This window comes from Phalacrocorax carbo, chromosome 14 (genome assembly GCF_963921805.1).
Source record: "Phalacrocorax carbo chromosome 14, bPhaCar2.1, whole genome shotgun sequence".
Taxonomy (NCBI): Eukaryota; Metazoa; Chordata; class Aves; order Suliformes; family Phalacrocoracidae; genus Phalacrocorax; species Phalacrocorax carbo.
In genome coordinates, this window is record NC_087526.1 from 16,057,317 (window position 1) to 16,074,018 (window position 16,702).

Here is a 16,702-nt window from a genome sequence, read left to right on the forward strand (position 1 = left end):
TTAAAATATGTTCTTGATCTTCATGTTTTTCAAAGTCATGTAACAGTACAGTATTTGAACCTGTTCTGAGCAGGATGTAAAGGCATATATCCATCACTGTAGATACCAATATTGGAAGCAATTTGTTGTTGGAGTAAATTACAATTCAAATATCTTGATTACTGTGTTTTATATGGATTAGTGAAATTCAACTATACCTCTTAAAACAGTATATACCACAAATAACAGTCCAAACTCAGTATTAGAAACTTTACGTGGTTGTACACTTCACCTCTAAAAAATTTCATTTCAGCAACTGGCAATGCCACAACACATAAAGATTACAGTGAGCAGGAAAACATTATTTGAGGACTCATTTCAACAGGTATTGTATCAAAACATGTTAGTAGTGGGCATGAAAAGTTGAATAAATTTATTGTCACATGTCATTCTTGATCCTTTGACATCTTGCTAATGTTAAGTGAGACTAACAAATACTAGTTTAATAGGATGCATTCATATATTAAAAGATCATGCTAAAATGAGGAGTTTTGGCTCTAAAGACTGATTCATCTGACAAAGAAGGTGATTTTTTAAATTACTTTTTCATCTTTTCTCAGTTCTTTAAAATCTGAGTTCATTTTGAAGGGGGTGCTGTGGCAGAGCAGTTCCCCATTCTCAAGAAGTTTTCATGTTGTGCTTGTGTTCGTTTGGCACATTTTCCCTAACTGTTATATAAGCATGGGCTATGTACCAAAATGCATTAAGTTGATCTTAGTCTCAGTGTCATGGATATTTAAATGAGTAATGAAATGGTTAAAAAAATTAATTCTATTTAGATTATTAGTAGAAAAATTCTTGTTAATGTCTATAGACCTAAACCATGGTTAAAATTTGTTCCTATACAATATTTTCAAGTGCTTTTTAATTTTACGTTTACTTTTTGAATGTTCACTGTGCCAATAAATCATTCCCATTCCTTGTTAAACTGAAGCCAAAAGCAGCTCTTTGCCAGTCCAGTAAGATACACAGAAACAGGCTTGGAAGTGCACGGAACAGTTCCTCTTGGCAGATACTCGTCCACTTCTGTATTTTTCTGACTTAAAAGTAACTTAAGAAAATGCACACCTTATTTAAGCCGGTGGGAACTTTTAGCTTCCTTCGTCTCTAGCTCAACTTTTTTCTTCCTAATAATTTTGTGTGGAAGAATCAAATCCTGTCATTTCTTGACACTTCACAGATGTGTCAAGCCAGAAAAGTTGAACAAACCAAATTAGTATGTTTTGAGACAAATATATTCTTAAATAAGGATTAAGTTTTCTTGTTCAAATTACTGTAAGCTGTCTTAGCGGAAACAACAAATAGTGCAGTTGGCTAGTCTTTTCTTTTGGAACAGCGATGTCTTCAAATAAAAGGGATTAAAAGGGGACAAACAAATGCTGTAACTGAAAGTTAGCTCCAACCTATTTTCTAAAATTGCACTTGGTCCTTGTACAGTAACTGTAGAGGTAATAAAATCACACTGTACTGGAAGGAATCACAAGATGGATTATGTAATTATGTAAACAGCAGCAAACCTAGTTTCCTTAGGAATACAGGGTGCCTTATCAATAATTTAGATGACATAATAGCAAAGACCTGGGTTAATTTTTTATACTGGTTAGTCATTAATCTTCTGCAGATCTCTCTGTTGCGGTTATACATTTTTGTGTGTGTGTGATTACTACAGATATCTAGAAGAGATTTTAAAATGCAAATCTTGACCCAAATTCAGTGCCTCTCATTGCAAACAAAAATGTGAGGTTCTGGACACACAGAAGTGTTATGTGAAATTTCTTTATGCAATCCTCCGACAACTGACCAAACCAGCGTAATCACAAATTTGGTTATTGTATTAAAACCAGCATTAGTAAAGTCCCTTAGCATCTATGATCTTCCTAACTTTAAAAAGAAAGCAAACCAGCTAGATTTTTATTATAGTCTTTAAGAGATGAAGCTGTAAAATGAAAAAATATCTTATGTATGTTTATTATTGTTTTGTTTCTAATTTATTTCTGTGAGTCCTTGATCATGTCACTTCATTACTTGTAACTGGGATACTGTTCAGTACAGTATTTAACAGATACTGAATTTACTCACTTTGGGCCCGTTATTTATTGGCTGGATTTCTGTCATATGCTTACAGACAGGCTGCTGGCCTAAGTATCCTGAGTCTTTAATTTCACAATTATTACTTCTTTCTCTTCTTTACTTTTCTTTTACTTTTTAATCTATAGAAATAGGTTTGCACTAATGCTTCAGATTCCATGAACATTCCATAAGCAGGTACTTTGTGTACTCATAGTCATTTTATGGTCTGAATATGATCTGAAATGCTATATTGCTTGATAGCAAATCATAGTGCGTCTAGCCAGTGCTTATAGCTGTTTTCTTAAAAAGAATTGTTTTTCTTTTACTAAGATAATGAGCTTCAGCCCTCAGGATCTACGGAGACGCTTATGGGTTATCTTCCCTGGTGAAGAAGGCTTAGATTATGGAGGTGTTGCAAGGTAAACTACACTGAAATGGCAAATAATATCTTTTTCTGCAAGTTGTTGGTGTGAAGTCTTCCCCAGAGTAGGTACTTAAACTGCAGTCTTTCAAAATGTTAGTGAAGTTTATACCTATCTTTCCTTGGCATATCTGAGGAAGACATTTCCTTAAGATATATGCATGTCTTAAAACTGTATAAAGTTTAGATTAGACATTACTTTAATAATCTTATTGATTGAAGATATGCAGTTTATTGAACTACAGTAAGCCTTTGGCACAGCTGTTAATATCAAAATAGAGGTTTACTGAAAGAGGAAATAGAAATCTACTTTCAAGTCAAAAGTACTGGAATGTAACCGAGAAGTGCATGTATTTATTAGCACTCCCTAAAGCCCTGAAGTTTAAACCAGTTGTAGACTTCTAATCTATGCATTTAGATAAGGGTGGTTTTTTTATCCAAACCACTGACAGTTGTATGTCACTAACTTTGCATATTAATTTGTAAGTTGTGTTCATTTAAATTTGGTTTCAGTTTGGTCTAGTTGGTAAAGTAGTCAGATTTACTGCCTATGTGCCAACAGGTTCCTAAGTCAACATGAATTAGCTAAGGTAATTTCTAATTTAACTTATTTTGAAATGTGTTTTTATTGTTTGTGTGATTTCAGGGAATGGTTCTTTCTATTGTCACATGAAGTTTTGAACCCAATGTATTGCCTGTTTGAATATGCAGGGAAAGATAACTACTGCTTACAGATAAACCCAGCCTCTTATATTAATCCAGACCACCTGAAATACTTCAGATTTATTGGAAGATTCATTGCCATGGTAAGTTCAAAAGTAGAAAGAGGTTCTCTCATGTAATTTTCCTATAAATTAATATTGTACCATCAGGGAGATAATTAAACAATTGATTTCTGAGTTGAAATTATTATCAGGTGTTTGGATTTAACTAATGTTGGTATAAGTTAATTCAGGTTATTAGCAGCCATGATAGTCTAGGTTGTTCTAATTCTTTGGCTGTCAGATTTCATTGGTATAGAGTACAGAATGTTATATTAAATATTCAGTCATCCTTTGCATTGTTTTGTCTGTTTTCATGTTCTTCAGGCTTTGTTCCATGGGAAATTCATTGACACTGGTTTCTCTCTGCCGTTCTATAAACGTATCCTAAACAAGCCAGTAGGACTCAAGGATTTAGAATCTGTTGACCCAGAGTTTTACAACTCTCTCATCTGGGTAAAGTGAGTTTGACTTGATTTTGTTCTTGAAATAACAATACAATGTTGTTTATTTTCACTAATGCCAGGAAGAAGGTGTAACTTTACTTCTAAAAATCCCACTGGACAGTATACTGTATCAATTGCCGAGCAGTACTGGTATTTTTACTGGAATTTTAGATACAGAAATAACAATTTGATAATGCAGAAGCCTTTCGGGTTCTTTGAATGTTCTGCACAGCGTCTTGCATTCCATTTTTGCTATTTTTTAGCTAGGCATTATACAGATGTGGGAGTCTTGAACACTGTTCCAAACAAAATGGCTTGAGTAAATTCCACTGAAACTTTTCAGATAACTGATTAAAAGAAATCAGCAGAAATCCACTCAATGTTTCTCTCTCTAGTACCTGGTTTAGTTAGAAAACATAAAAAGTTTAGTGCTACAATAAAATAAAGTTAACAAATGTAGTTTACTATTTACTACCACATAATTCTTCTGTTAGTCATACCTAAATTTGACTTAAAGGTTAATATTGAAGTTTTAATGTTTGAAATAAGTTAATTCTCATGTATTTTTCTGGCTGTCCTTGGGTTTTGGCTCCAAACTGAATGATTCAAGACCATTCCTACGTATAGCTTTCCATGTACGCATTGTCAGTCATCTGTCTGTTCTACATTCAGCCCCTTTTTGAGTCTTCCTCCTCCACTCTGTTGCAGATTCCTCTCCCAGGAGCAGCAAGAAAAACGGATCTGGAGTTAGTAGACAATAATTATTTTGGAATTATGCATTAAAAATATTTTAAGAAATAATTTTAAAACCTCCCTTAGATCTAAAGCATTTTAATACTGTACTTATTTTATAATAGCAGGACTCCAGGATGCTGTAGCCCATGGTTGATGTGTGCCATTTGTTTCAGTAACACAGGTGATTTTCTTTTCCCAACAGTTTAAAAAAATGAAACAAATAGAAAGGAAAGAAAAAAAGACCAATTCAGTTTTTTTTTTTGCTTCCGCTATAGTAAAACAATTTAGCAGAAAAATTAGTCTTTTTATGTGACTAGAGACAGAAAACATTTTACTTAAAACTATTCTGGTTTTGTATGATTTTTAAAAATGCTTTGAGAAATTCATAAAAGGTGTGGGTATGGATTGGTTTTTAAAATGCAGCAATAAATATAAAAGACAAGCCTGTCGTCTGCTGTAGTGGTGACTCTTGGAAGCATTATCTTGAATAACGAGGAGGGGGAAGGCAGCTTTACGAGATATTTACAAATTGAGATAGGACTTTTGACTTGGTTTTTGAAGAGTAGTATGTTCCGTACTCAATGTACGTGCTGCTAAAAGGTGTAGGGAGTTAAAATTCCGTTAGGAAAACTTAAAATAGTTACTATTTGAGTAAAGGTGCCATGAAACTGATCCCTGAAAGGGAAGAAAAGGTCTCAAAGCTGTAAGTCCTGACTTCTGTAATTAAGGAATCCTGTTATCTGTTTTGTAGTCAGAAAATGTAATTTTTTTAAAAAGGGCACTTTTTTGTCATCTTGTGACTGAATTTTAGAGGTGAAGCAAATATGATACTGAAAAATTCAACTTAGAGGGAAGAAATTTGCATTAAATCATGGGGGAAGCTATTACTGGTGAACGATCTGCTGACTAAATTGTAATCTGTTGCACATATAACAACATTTACCTTACGAACAGTATCAATCTGTTAATATTTTGTGGAAAGCCTGGACTAAAAGCGTGTTACTTTAAGCCATTCTCTGTAGACGTAGTTGGATATTTGTGTTTCTGTGTGTGAAGCACAAGCTGGCCGCTTTCCACATTTCCAAGCAACGGGTTTTCTTTATAACATCCAGTAATCGCAAGGTGTTCCAGTGCTGCTTGAGTGTGTTACATCTATTCTATATGCCGTTCTTTTGGTGCATATGTAATGGATAATGATCTAAAACAGAGCAGGGAGCCTTCTGGATGTCAGTATTAGGTTACTTGTCTATGGCAATAAATTGTGACCTTTCATAGTCGTGGCAGACTACTTCCCCCCGCATTCTAATTCAAAGTATACAGTGTTGCCAGATACCACCCAGTGGACTGTTGGTGTGAAACTCTCAAGACTGGGTACCAGCAGTCCCTGATGAAAGATTTTGTCAAAGACAGGAGAAGCCTGCATCTGTAGCAAGGAACTAGAAAACTCAGAAATTGCTGTCAAGAACAACTCTTACACCTCACTCTGTATATGAGGGTTTCAAATGGCTAAGCTGTGCTGGCTACATATGCTCTCATTAATCTGCACTCAGTGTTTGGGGGGCTTTTTCTTTTTTCTTTTTTTTTCTTTAACCACAGAAGACAGCAATAAGGAAGCTTAAGGCTGTAACAAGAATTTTTCTGAAGGCTGTCTCTAGAGCAAATATGACCCAAATATCAGTAGCAATTTCTGTAGTGATAAAGAAATATTCTAGGTTAGAGTCCGTGAAAGGTGTTGCCACCTGGAAAAAACACTTAAGGGTATGAAAATTCTGGAGAAGAACCTTCAGACCTCTAAGCACGGGTGCACAGAGACCCAAACTTCAAGTTTAGTATAGGTGAGCCTGCTTATCTGTAATGCTGATGAAGTTATTCTCTAAGGAAATGACTGCAAATTTGTAGGGGAAAAAAGTCATGGCTGCACATAGTCTTGTTCCCCACCAAAACAGCAATTTTCATCACTTTCCAGGAAGCTTCCAGTAGTTTTGAATTTCTTAGTGTTTCTCTTACCAGGCGGCCATTTTTGTCATTTTTGAAAATTTCACAGAATCATTGAGTTTGGAAGGGGACCTCTAGAGGTCATCTGGTGAAATGTCTCTGCTCAAACTGAGCTACAGCAAGTATCTTTCATTTTGAAAGGAAGGAGTGATTCTGTTTCACCATCCAGCCACCTGAAGCCTTCCGTTCTCATCTGAGATTTCATGCAATAGCACATATTGGAAAGATCAAGTTCAGAAGCACTGTTGCATCACGGTGCTAGATAAGCCACAGCAGTGTTTTCAAGACTGACATTTCTGTGTTACAGTTCAGGACAAATCTTGATTTTGACCTTTTTTGGGGGGGAAAATGGTCTGTGTTTGCAGGTGATTCTTCACTTTACAGAAGCACGTATCAACATATAAATTAGTGTTGTACCTGTTATTCCTCTGGCTATTAATGCCTATAAAGAGAATAGAGTTTGTCTGAGCAATGTTTGCTGGCTAGAGATTCTTTCCCATGTTAAAATTTCTGAGAGAATTCCTCTTTAGCAGGAGCATTTGTACTTTGTTAACTTAGGAGCTTGGGACATTTTAGTATATGCTTACAAGATAGTCCCACAAATATGCTGGAGTTGAAGATAATTCATTAAGCATGCAAAGAATTTTGTAGTTGCTTCTTACCTGCTGTTATCTGACAAAGTGATGACTACATTTTAACACAGTCCTTATGCTACCTGTTAAAAGAAGCAATCTTGCAGTGAAATATGCAAAAATGTCATTATTTGAGAAGTTTCCATATTCCATAAACATTCTGCAGATCATAGCCAGCAGGTAGTTTCTCAGCCTTGTGATTGGTAAATTTAAGGGTTCTACTGCTCAAAAATCTCTGATCAGGAGTACAATTTATGTATGTGCATTGGTAAAATTACTCAGTACTTGCAAAACCATAATTATTGTGTAGGGAGCATTTCCTTATCTTGATTACTTAGCTCCAAACCTTTTTTTCTTAAGGTTCTTCGTACCCATCTCCTCTACTGAGTACAAGGTCTTGACACCGTTATTTGAAATTATTTTTTTTTCTTTACAGAGAGAATGATATTGAAGAATGTGGCTTGGAAATGTTTTTCTCAGTTGATAAAGAAATTCTAGGTGAAATCAAAAGCCATGACTTAAAGCCAAATGGTAGCAACATTCTGGTCACAGAAGAAAACAAAGAAGAATACATTAGGTAAGAATAAATGAAGATTTTAAAATACTCTTACCTCCGTCATTTTCTTCTTTAGTTCTAGCAAGAATTGTCAACCTACGTAATCTGAAGCATTGTTGAAATTCTGTCTCTGAGTAATGCCGATGTTGGCAACGAGTGGTAACTGTTCGGATATCCTATCTGAAAGAAGAATATTTTGATGGAATTAAGTTTTTAAAATCCACTTTTCCCAAAGAGTACAGTTAGTAAAAGGTCTGCTTTTTTTTTCCTGGAGATACTTAATTTAGCAGAACATCATGACAGCAAATGTGAATGTCAGGTATTTCATGAAATAGTGGCATGTGTTTATTTTTGGAATTATATTGCTTCATAGCCTGCTGATATTCTACCCAGCCATTTATCTTTGGGCCTTTTTTAAACTTAAGAACACTTTTGGATGCTTTTGTGATGATTCTTATTTTTTAAAGATTCTTGGGATTGCTACTAGTTTTATCTGAACTGGTCTTATAGTATAATTAGGTCTTGGCAATTTTAACAGGACAGTGTTATGAATAATGTCATAGGTTGTATTGTCATAAATGAAGGGATTATGTTTGCAGTACCAGGATCTTTTAAAGCAGTAGGGGGAAGTAGCCTAAGAGTGATGAAAGAATAAAAAAAGTGAGCAGTAACCTGCTTCCTCTTCTTCCTCAACGTGCAGCAGTACAGCAGCTCTGCTTTAAGGTGTGAAATTCAACATATAAGCTTGGAGGATGTGCTTGCAAACAAAAAAGTCACACGTTGCAGGCAAAAAAATAAATTCAGTCACAGTAGAATTCCCCTCTTTTATGATGCATTCAGTGAAGGCTTCTTTCACGGGAGGGGGTGAGGGAGAAAAGAGTGGGTTTTGTTTTCATCGCATGAGTTGTCTGAAGACAGTGATTCACAGAAAAGATAGTATTTGCAGAAGAAACATACTGGCATTTTTCAGTTTTGCAAAGTATTAATATTGGGGTTGAAAATAGGGAGATTCTGCAGAAAACCATTCTCTTCTAGTTTCTAGGAACCCAGGGAGAGCTCAGATTCCAGTTTCACTCATATTCTTTGGCTTCCTCTGAGTCCTGCTCTAAGTCCCCAAAGTTTCTAGGTTTGAAGTCAGAAAATAGCCATCTCTCCTTTAGACTCCAGTTCTCCTGACAGGTTAGGCATGAATTCAGCATAATATCTGCTTCTCCCTGGGTTCAGGTTCTTCGGGTCTCCTGCCTGCTTTTCACCCTTTTATTAATGGAGAGTGGAGTTTCTGCCACAGAGCAAAGTTTCATGATTAACAGAAACAAATATGGAACTTTCCAAATGGACATAGTCGTTTCTTGGTAAGCTAGCAGTCCTACTTATCTTCACCAGTACAACTTGACCTAGTTTTTACCTTTTCATGGATAATGACTGAGATTTCTGGGGAGAATATTAGACAAATATAGCTCTGCGTTTTCTTCTTTCTTCAAATACCTAGGGACTGCTGTGCTCTCATTAATATAATCAGTGAATAGATGATGCCTCCTCTTTGAGTCTAAAATACTTTTTTGTAGCAGAATGGTTGGAAACGTAGGGTTTTAACTCAAAGTAAAAACAAAATCGTTTGCACAGAGTAAAGGTTACTGATAAAATTATACAATGCTCTATCCCCAGAACTTTCCAGACTTTCCATACTTTTTTTTTAAACTTAGCTTACAGTTCATCTCAAAATGGGCTAACAAAAGATGTGGACTTGGGTTAGCACAGGCCATTTAAATTATCTTTCTGTGTCGTCTTTTACAGGCTAGTAGCAGAATGGAGGCTTTCCCGAGGTGTTGAGGAGCAGACGCAGGCTTTCTTTGAAGGCTTCAATGAAATTCTGCCACAACAGTATTTGCAGTATTTTGATGCTAAGGAACTGGAGGTAAAGGATTGTTTAGGTATTGCTAGATCCAGGTTGTTACACATAAAATACTTAAACTCCAGGCATTACGTCTGGAGAGCAGAACTCACTAAGGCTGACAGCTCTGTTTCATACAGCATATGAGGGAAACTTTATGGAGTAGTATTTGATTAGTGTGTTCCCCTGCACTTTCCTCTTTGCAGCCAATTTACAGACTAGGATTCTGCCAGTAGAAATTTCTTGTCAAGTTGCTTTGGTAATCCTCAGCAATTTGATTTGCCTGTGTTCAGAGAATGAGTAACTTGAGAGGAAGGGAGATGAAACCAGAGATGTAATGGATGATCACATTTAGACCAGGTTCTAGATGGTTTTAATCTCTCAAAATTACACTTTCTGAAGCATCTGTTTAATTAAAAAAGATAAAATCGCAAAACCAAAGCATCCTGTTCATAGTGGAGAATGATTAACTGTTCCTGGCTTGAATGTCGAAATGCAAGCAATTATTCCATTTTTCATGACAAAGATGCTTTCTCACTTCATGAGCAGTCATCATTCTTCGTTGTAGAAGTCTTGGATAAAGTTTAAATATACTGTCATTGCAGATGCTTCTAAGCATGGGTGCAGCTGATGTTCTATTTGGTGATGTGGGAAGCTGTAGAATCATAGAATAGAATCATTAAGGTTGGAAAAGACCTCTAGGATCATCAAGTCCAACCGTCAACCCAACACCACCGTGGCTCCTAAACCATGTCCTGAAGTGCCATGCTTACACATTGTTTGAACACCTCCCGGGATGGTGACTGCCCCACCTCTGAGCAGCGTGTTTACTTCAGTTGGGTGCTTGGTGGCACCTCCTGAGCAAATGAATTTCAGAGATGACTACCACAGCACAAACTCCCTGCAGTGTCTAGTGCTTAGCAGAACTGCAAAAAATAAACCAGACAACAAAACCAGAAATTGTTTACTTGCTCAAACAGAACCCATGCCCTTGGAATCAAGGCATAAGCAGAGTAACAGAGAATTGTCTCATCCCTTATCTTACACTGAAACAATAAACCTAATTTACTAAGATTAACCTTCAGAACAAAACCATGCAGTTTAAACAAGATATGCAAACCACCTGGGAATATGCAAATTGATCCATTGTGGAATTTGACTAAAATCTGAAGGAGAAAAGCTATGAATCATTTGGCACTTAAGCTTTAATCCTCATGCTGCCTCCACATCATCACAAAGCTCGGCATTAATAATGGCCACCTGCCTCAGAGAGACTTCTGTGGAGAGAGTTTCCATAGCTAACACTAATATCTATGCAGCAAATAATTTTTATTTTATTTTTCTTATACTCACATGTTTATTTCCCTTTTTCTCCTTAAAGGTGCTTCTATGTGGAATGCAAGAAATTGATCTGAATGACTGGCAGAGGCATGCCATCTACCGGCACTATACCAGGACCAGCAGACAGATAGTATGGTTCTGGCAGGTTTGTAGACTCTTATTCTCAGACCAACAGAAGTTACAGAGCACAGCTACAGCTTAGTAAACGATAGTCAGAATTATTGAACAGAGCTGTAGTGTGTCAAGTTAAACTGTTACTGCTAATCCAGCTGTTTGACAGTCGTGTAATTTGTTCATCTATGGATGATGATGATGTGAAAATCTGAATATCAAGTCTATACCTAAATGTTTATTTCAATTATTATTTTTCAGTTTGTGAAAGAAATAGATAACGAGAAGAGAATGAGACTCTTGCAGTTTGTTACTGGAACATGCAGATTACCAGTGGGAGGATTTGCTGACCTCATGGGTATGCATTAATAATCCATCTAATGCATTAGATAATTTTTTTAAAAGAACCAAGTTATATGTTTATGGACATTTTAAATGAATTTTGTATTGAATGCTATTTTGTAATAGCATTTTGTAATAGCAATCCTGCATATACTTTCAGCTATGATGGAAGAAGAGATGGAGGTAATGTTTATACCTGTTGTATTGAGTTTCAAAATCACTTCAAATTTATGCATTTCACCACATGCATGCTTTGATCTAGGCAGAGTTGTATAGTGAAAGGAAGAAGGTTTTTTTCTGTGCGAGAAATGGTAATCTTGTCTTGTGTTTAAGCCTTTCAGTTGTATTACCTACTGATACAAAGGTAGCTAGACCTATGCCTTCTTTATTTGAATTTGTTACAGGGAGCAATGGACCCCAAAAATTTTGTATTGAAAAAGTTGGAAAGGAAAACTGGTTACCTAGAAGTCATACCTGGTGAGTATGTAACAAATCAGAATATCACTATTGTTCTGGTTTTGCTGACAACAGTCTACTCGGAGAGTTTAGACAATGGGTATTACACTTAAATGGTTGAGAGTGTGTGAAAGCAAACACCACCTTATACCAGTTAACTTTGCTGTTGAAAAATAGCTGAACTTCTGAAAAACTCTTGTGGCGTGGAGTAGATTCCATCATAAATTCCATGGATTTGTGTATTACTGAAATTTCAAAGTAATAAAAATACTGTCTAGAGTTTGGCGTTGATCTTTTGTACTCTGTCTTGACAGTGAAGTAGCCACATTCACACACCTCCTTCCCTAGAGAAAAGGTAGCTCCTGCTCAGTTCCTCAGGTGTGTGAGTGGTTAGTAAAAACACACAAATTTAAAATTTCACACGTGAATGATGACTCTAGTTAGCCAAATAGGAAGAGTTAGTGAAACTTCTTACCACGTACACTGCATTTCTAGAAAACTATCACTGTTCAAGTGCTTGAACTCTAACTTTTGCTCTCAAAAATAGATAAATTTATGTTGTTAGCTTTTCACAGGGTGTAAATCCCAGGTATCCATCTACACAGCAAAAAGTTTAGTTACCCATATTCATAATAGATTTTTTGATGGTTTAATTATTTTTCAGTACTTAAGTTTTTTCTTTATTTTCAGTTTTAATCGCTTAGATCTTCCACCCTATAAGAATTATGAGCAGCTGAAGGAAAAGCTGTTGTTTGCAATTGAAGAAACAGAAGGATTTGGGCAAGAATAGCTAAAATTTGCACCTTGAAGAATGTGAACTCAACACAATGTACGTTCTTCACTACTTCTGCTTGTTGCACACTTCATTGTAAAGTAGACTTGACTTGGATTTATTTAACAATACTAATGTGTAAGTAAATGGATGTTATCCTGAGGTTTTATCCATATTAATTCTGGATTTCTACTGAGCACTTTCAGAAATCAAATGAGCAAACAGATACAGCTGCAAACGAGTTATGACCGAAGTAGAGGTTTAATACAGCTTTGGGCTCTGCTTTGTTTTACCATTCATTAATTAGAATGTGTCCTTAATGATTGACAGATTTTTAACAATAGTTGTGTCTTTCCTTTTTAGTAGCATTTTTTTGCTACTGGTATACTGGGAAGTTCGTTGGTAGCTGCAGTGCTGCAGCAGCATCATAAGCCTCTTTACAGCAGCGTTACTGGGGCCAGCTTGTAACCATCCTCTGCGTACCGTGAGCAAACTCATTGCTTAACCTCTTTTTTCTAACTCAAGCGTGGCCAGACTGTTTTTTCCCCGCCTGGAGTCTGTTCACGTGCCAGCTGGACTCAAGCTGCTGTTAAGGGGATGTCAAACTGTGGCACAAATCCAGGGCATAGCTTTGCTTTGTTTTTTCCCAATCCTGCTAATTTCAGCAAAATAGACACCCACCCAAAGTTTTTTGAACATTTCTGTGTGCCCTCAGAATTCTGATCTTTTTCTGTGTAACACATGTAACTTTTAAAACAATATTAACACTGTGGTACTTAACTTGTTTTGCAAAAGACAAGACCACCTGGGATTGCACTGATTCCATTTAGATTCCTGTTTGCAGACTGATGTTTCTTGTCAAAAGTGTTAATGGACTTTATTCTCAGTGTTATTCTTACATGTTGCCATCAGTTTGCTCTGAAGACTTTATTGGGCTCTCAGGAAGAGGTACAAAACAACTGGATTCAGAAAATGATAATACTTAAAATTTTTGCTGATGAACTGATATGTGATACTGGCTAAAGCTGAGAGGATTAGAAAGTCAAGACACAAATTAGAGATTTTTTTTTTTTTTTTTAATCTGGAGCATCAGTAAATAGCTCTATAAAGACTGAAACTAAAGTTTTTGGGAGAGGTTCCTAAGCTAATTCGCCCTAGGCTGCTTATAGCTAGTGACTTTTGTAGTGAGTTCCTATTGGATTAATAACATCTTTTACTTCCTTTCCAAGGATCTGTTCATATTAAGTTGTCTTCTGGTTTACAATAACATTTTGCATTTTATTGCTCCTTTAGACTGAATGCACTTTTTGGGTATGGTCAGCTCCTTCCCTGCCTGAAGGGAGGAAAGCAAACTTCACTGAGATGAGCTGTTAGCCATAGTAAGAGACATGACACTTGAACTAGCATGTAGCATATATTAAAGCATAACCGCAGCTCAAAGCATTGGGACTGGAGCTGTTTTTATGAGGCTTCTAGATACCGGAGCTGAATCAGGCGGTGGGAAACTGTAAAACTGAACTTCCAGTCTTGAAAAGAACATTTCTTTCCTGTTCTCCCTCTGCCTAAACTGTAAGAGGGAAAAACTGATTCAGGCCTAAGAAACACCAAGATACTGTAGTTTTTGACTGACTTCGGGAGTTCTTCAGGCCGTACAAAGTGATACATGCTTATTGGAAGGCAGGATGATTAGACTTCAGAGTGAGCAGCTCTTTTGTCATGCATATTCTAAGAAAGGCATGGAAAAGAGTTGATGATGATATAGACATGACCCTCTTTTACAGTTTCATGAGAACTAACCTGACTTCATGGTTTTACTAGGAGAATCTGCCAACTTCACAACATTTGGTGGGATGGATATATTACAGTATACAGCTCATGAGGAGAAAAAAAGCCTTATAAATATTTTCTGTTTATATTAATTCTTACAATGAAATGTAGTTATCTAACATATTTACAAGAGAGATTAAATTAAGCAAGATAATGCGAAATTAAGCTATAAAAAATGGTCTGTGTTCTGCATAATGCTTTATGATTCATGTAGGGAACCTAGAAATATTGTTAATGTACAAATATCACCCAAAAGGCTTTCAGCCCTATATTTTTAAAATAAAGAATAGTTATAATTGAAATAGCCTTAGCCCTAGTTCTATAGGGTATGGCTGTTTAATATTTTTATGGTTGAAATGTTTAGTTCAGGAAAAACGTAAATGCTTGTATATATTTTTGCAGTCCAGGATTCCACTTATTCAGTTTTTCTTTCTTTAATTTAAATGGCATGTTTATATGTCTTTTCTGCTGTATTAGGATGGGGAAAGGGGGCTGGATATCCCAAGCACCAGATACAATTTAAAATGTTGCAAATAAAGAATTCATTCGGGTGGGGGAAAAGATGATTAATCTGTGAAACATTGGATTTGGCCAAAATATAAAAAAATTTAAAGCAACTTTCCTGTGTTAAATTGGCAATATTTCTGAAGTCAGAGGTTAAGATTACTTAGGCATTTTACTTTGTCAGCATTGTGAATGTTAAGAAGTCTGTTAATTTTTTACGGTGTGTTGTGTAGAAATAAAAAGGAATTAATATAAGCCACTGGTGCACTTTTCTGTTCTTTATGGGGACCTGGTGGAAACAGCATGTGGAGGAGCCCACAGCATCTGGTATCCCAGATAACAGGTTGTTAAGAATTGGGCTTACAGTAGGATTTTCAGCAGAGACTAATGAATTTGTCTCCCACTACTGCAAGTGATTTAGCAGCCTGAGCTGCATAAATTCTTAGTATGTTACAAATGTATATTCATATGCAAGTGTCAATTGATTCTAATTTGCAAGTATTAGAAAAGCTTTTATTTAGAATATTGCCTTATGAGAATGACTGGAGAAAACTAAATGCTGAGTCACCGATCTAAGAATTAACGAAGCCTTATTGTTCTGGGTAGCTCAGGAAATGTTAATATACTCATGAAATGCACAGTAAATGAGTCATTTCTTCATGTGATCTCGTATGGAAGTTGTTTGGTTTTTTGTTTAATGCAGTTGCTTGCATTTAAAAAAAAGCTTTATTATGCTGAGAAAGGTAAAAAAAAGCTTTTTTGTTGTTGTTGTTTGCATTTTTAATTACATGCTGCACTGGATTTGTAATCTCAGCTCTGTTATATTGGCATCTCCAGCCCCCTTTCTGTGGTGTCTTTTAATTTTCTTCAACAATCACTGTTTGTGTATATGTGCTCTAGTGGACTCATATATAAACTGGGATCAGCAGCACTGGATTGTGAAATACTGTACTGAAATTCATTGTTGAAATTTCCTTGCATTGTAATTTCAAATACTCAGGTAACTGTAACAGTATCTCAGTAAGTCAAATACTTTTATAAAACTACTTAAAGAGCTGGTAGCCTCGTCTTTTTCTTCTGTGTTACGAAGCATCCGTGTGCAAAATAAATCGTCTGTCTGCTCTTCTGGGAGTGAGGGGTTAGGCTGTCTGAAGTTACCCTTCTAGCAAAGTTACTCAGAAATGTTTCTTTCCTGAGACCTCTTCTGCCATTGGTGATTGCATTGGAAATTCACTGGGAGATTTCAGACGCAGCTGCCTTTGTGACTGATTAGAAATGGCAGGTAAAACAACTCCTCAGTTTTTAGTGCCTGTGGTCCTGGGAAGCTGCCCCAGATGGTGAGGCTGCTGGTCTGCAAGTCTGCAGGAGATGGGCTGGAGAAGGGTTCTGCAGGAGCCACAGCTTTAATGTTTTCTTGTACCGCTCTTGCAGTGATAACAAAAATTGAGGTATGACTGTGCAAATTTGTTTTCTTTTCTGCTTAGGAATGACAGGGTGACAGGAAGGGGGGGGGGGGGGGGGGAAGCTCAGATGGGACTGATCAGCCCTGATCCTCGTCTTTGAAGGGGGAAGTCGTATTTACATTCTTCCTGCCATCAGGAACCTCTCCCGATCACCATGACCTTTCAAAGATAATTGGGATTGGCTTTACAGTGCCATTGGCTGGCTCGCCCAGCGCTTGGGGGTACATCCCACTGAGTCTCACAAACTTCTTTGTCTGGTTTGTTCGCATGTTCCCTAAACTGATCCTCCTACACTGAGCGTAACGTTCCTTGCTGCAGACCTTCCCACGGGGTTTTCACG

The 16,702-nt window shown here is 36.6% G+C and overlaps 1 protein-coding gene across 2 annotated transcripts in view; it reads left to right on the top strand.

Moving 5' to 3' along the window:
* Nucleotides 1-15,960, top strand: part of ITCH (itchy E3 ubiquitin protein ligase) — a 62,372-nt gene extending 46,412 nt beyond the window's left edge. Inside the window, exons 15-24 of one of the 2 annotated variants that reach the window (XM_064465019.1) lie at nucleotides 293-364; nucleotides 2,440-2,528; nucleotides 3,177-3,336; nucleotides 3,619-3,752; nucleotides 7,536-7,676; nucleotides 9,450-9,570; nucleotides 10,928-11,032; nucleotides 11,260-11,356; nucleotides 11,745-11,817; nucleotides 12,487-15,960. In XM_064465019.1, the coding sequence (XP_064321089.1) occupies nucleotides 293-364; nucleotides 2,440-2,528; nucleotides 3,177-3,336; nucleotides 3,619-3,752; nucleotides 7,536-7,676; nucleotides 9,450-9,570; nucleotides 10,928-11,032; nucleotides 11,260-11,356; nucleotides 11,745-11,817; nucleotides 12,487-12,586 (1,092 nt within the window). In that variant the 3' untranslated portion in view covers nucleotides 12,587-15,960. Of the gene's footprint in view, nucleotides 1-292; nucleotides 365-2,439; nucleotides 2,529-3,176; nucleotides 3,337-3,618; nucleotides 3,753-7,535; nucleotides 7,677-8,879; nucleotides 9,206-9,449; nucleotides 9,571-10,927; nucleotides 11,033-11,259; nucleotides 11,357-11,744; nucleotides 11,818-12,486 lie in introns of those variants that run through there. The other variant, XM_064465020.1, reaches the window with a different exon arrangement.
* Nucleotides 15,961-16,702: the final 742 nt, after the last annotated feature.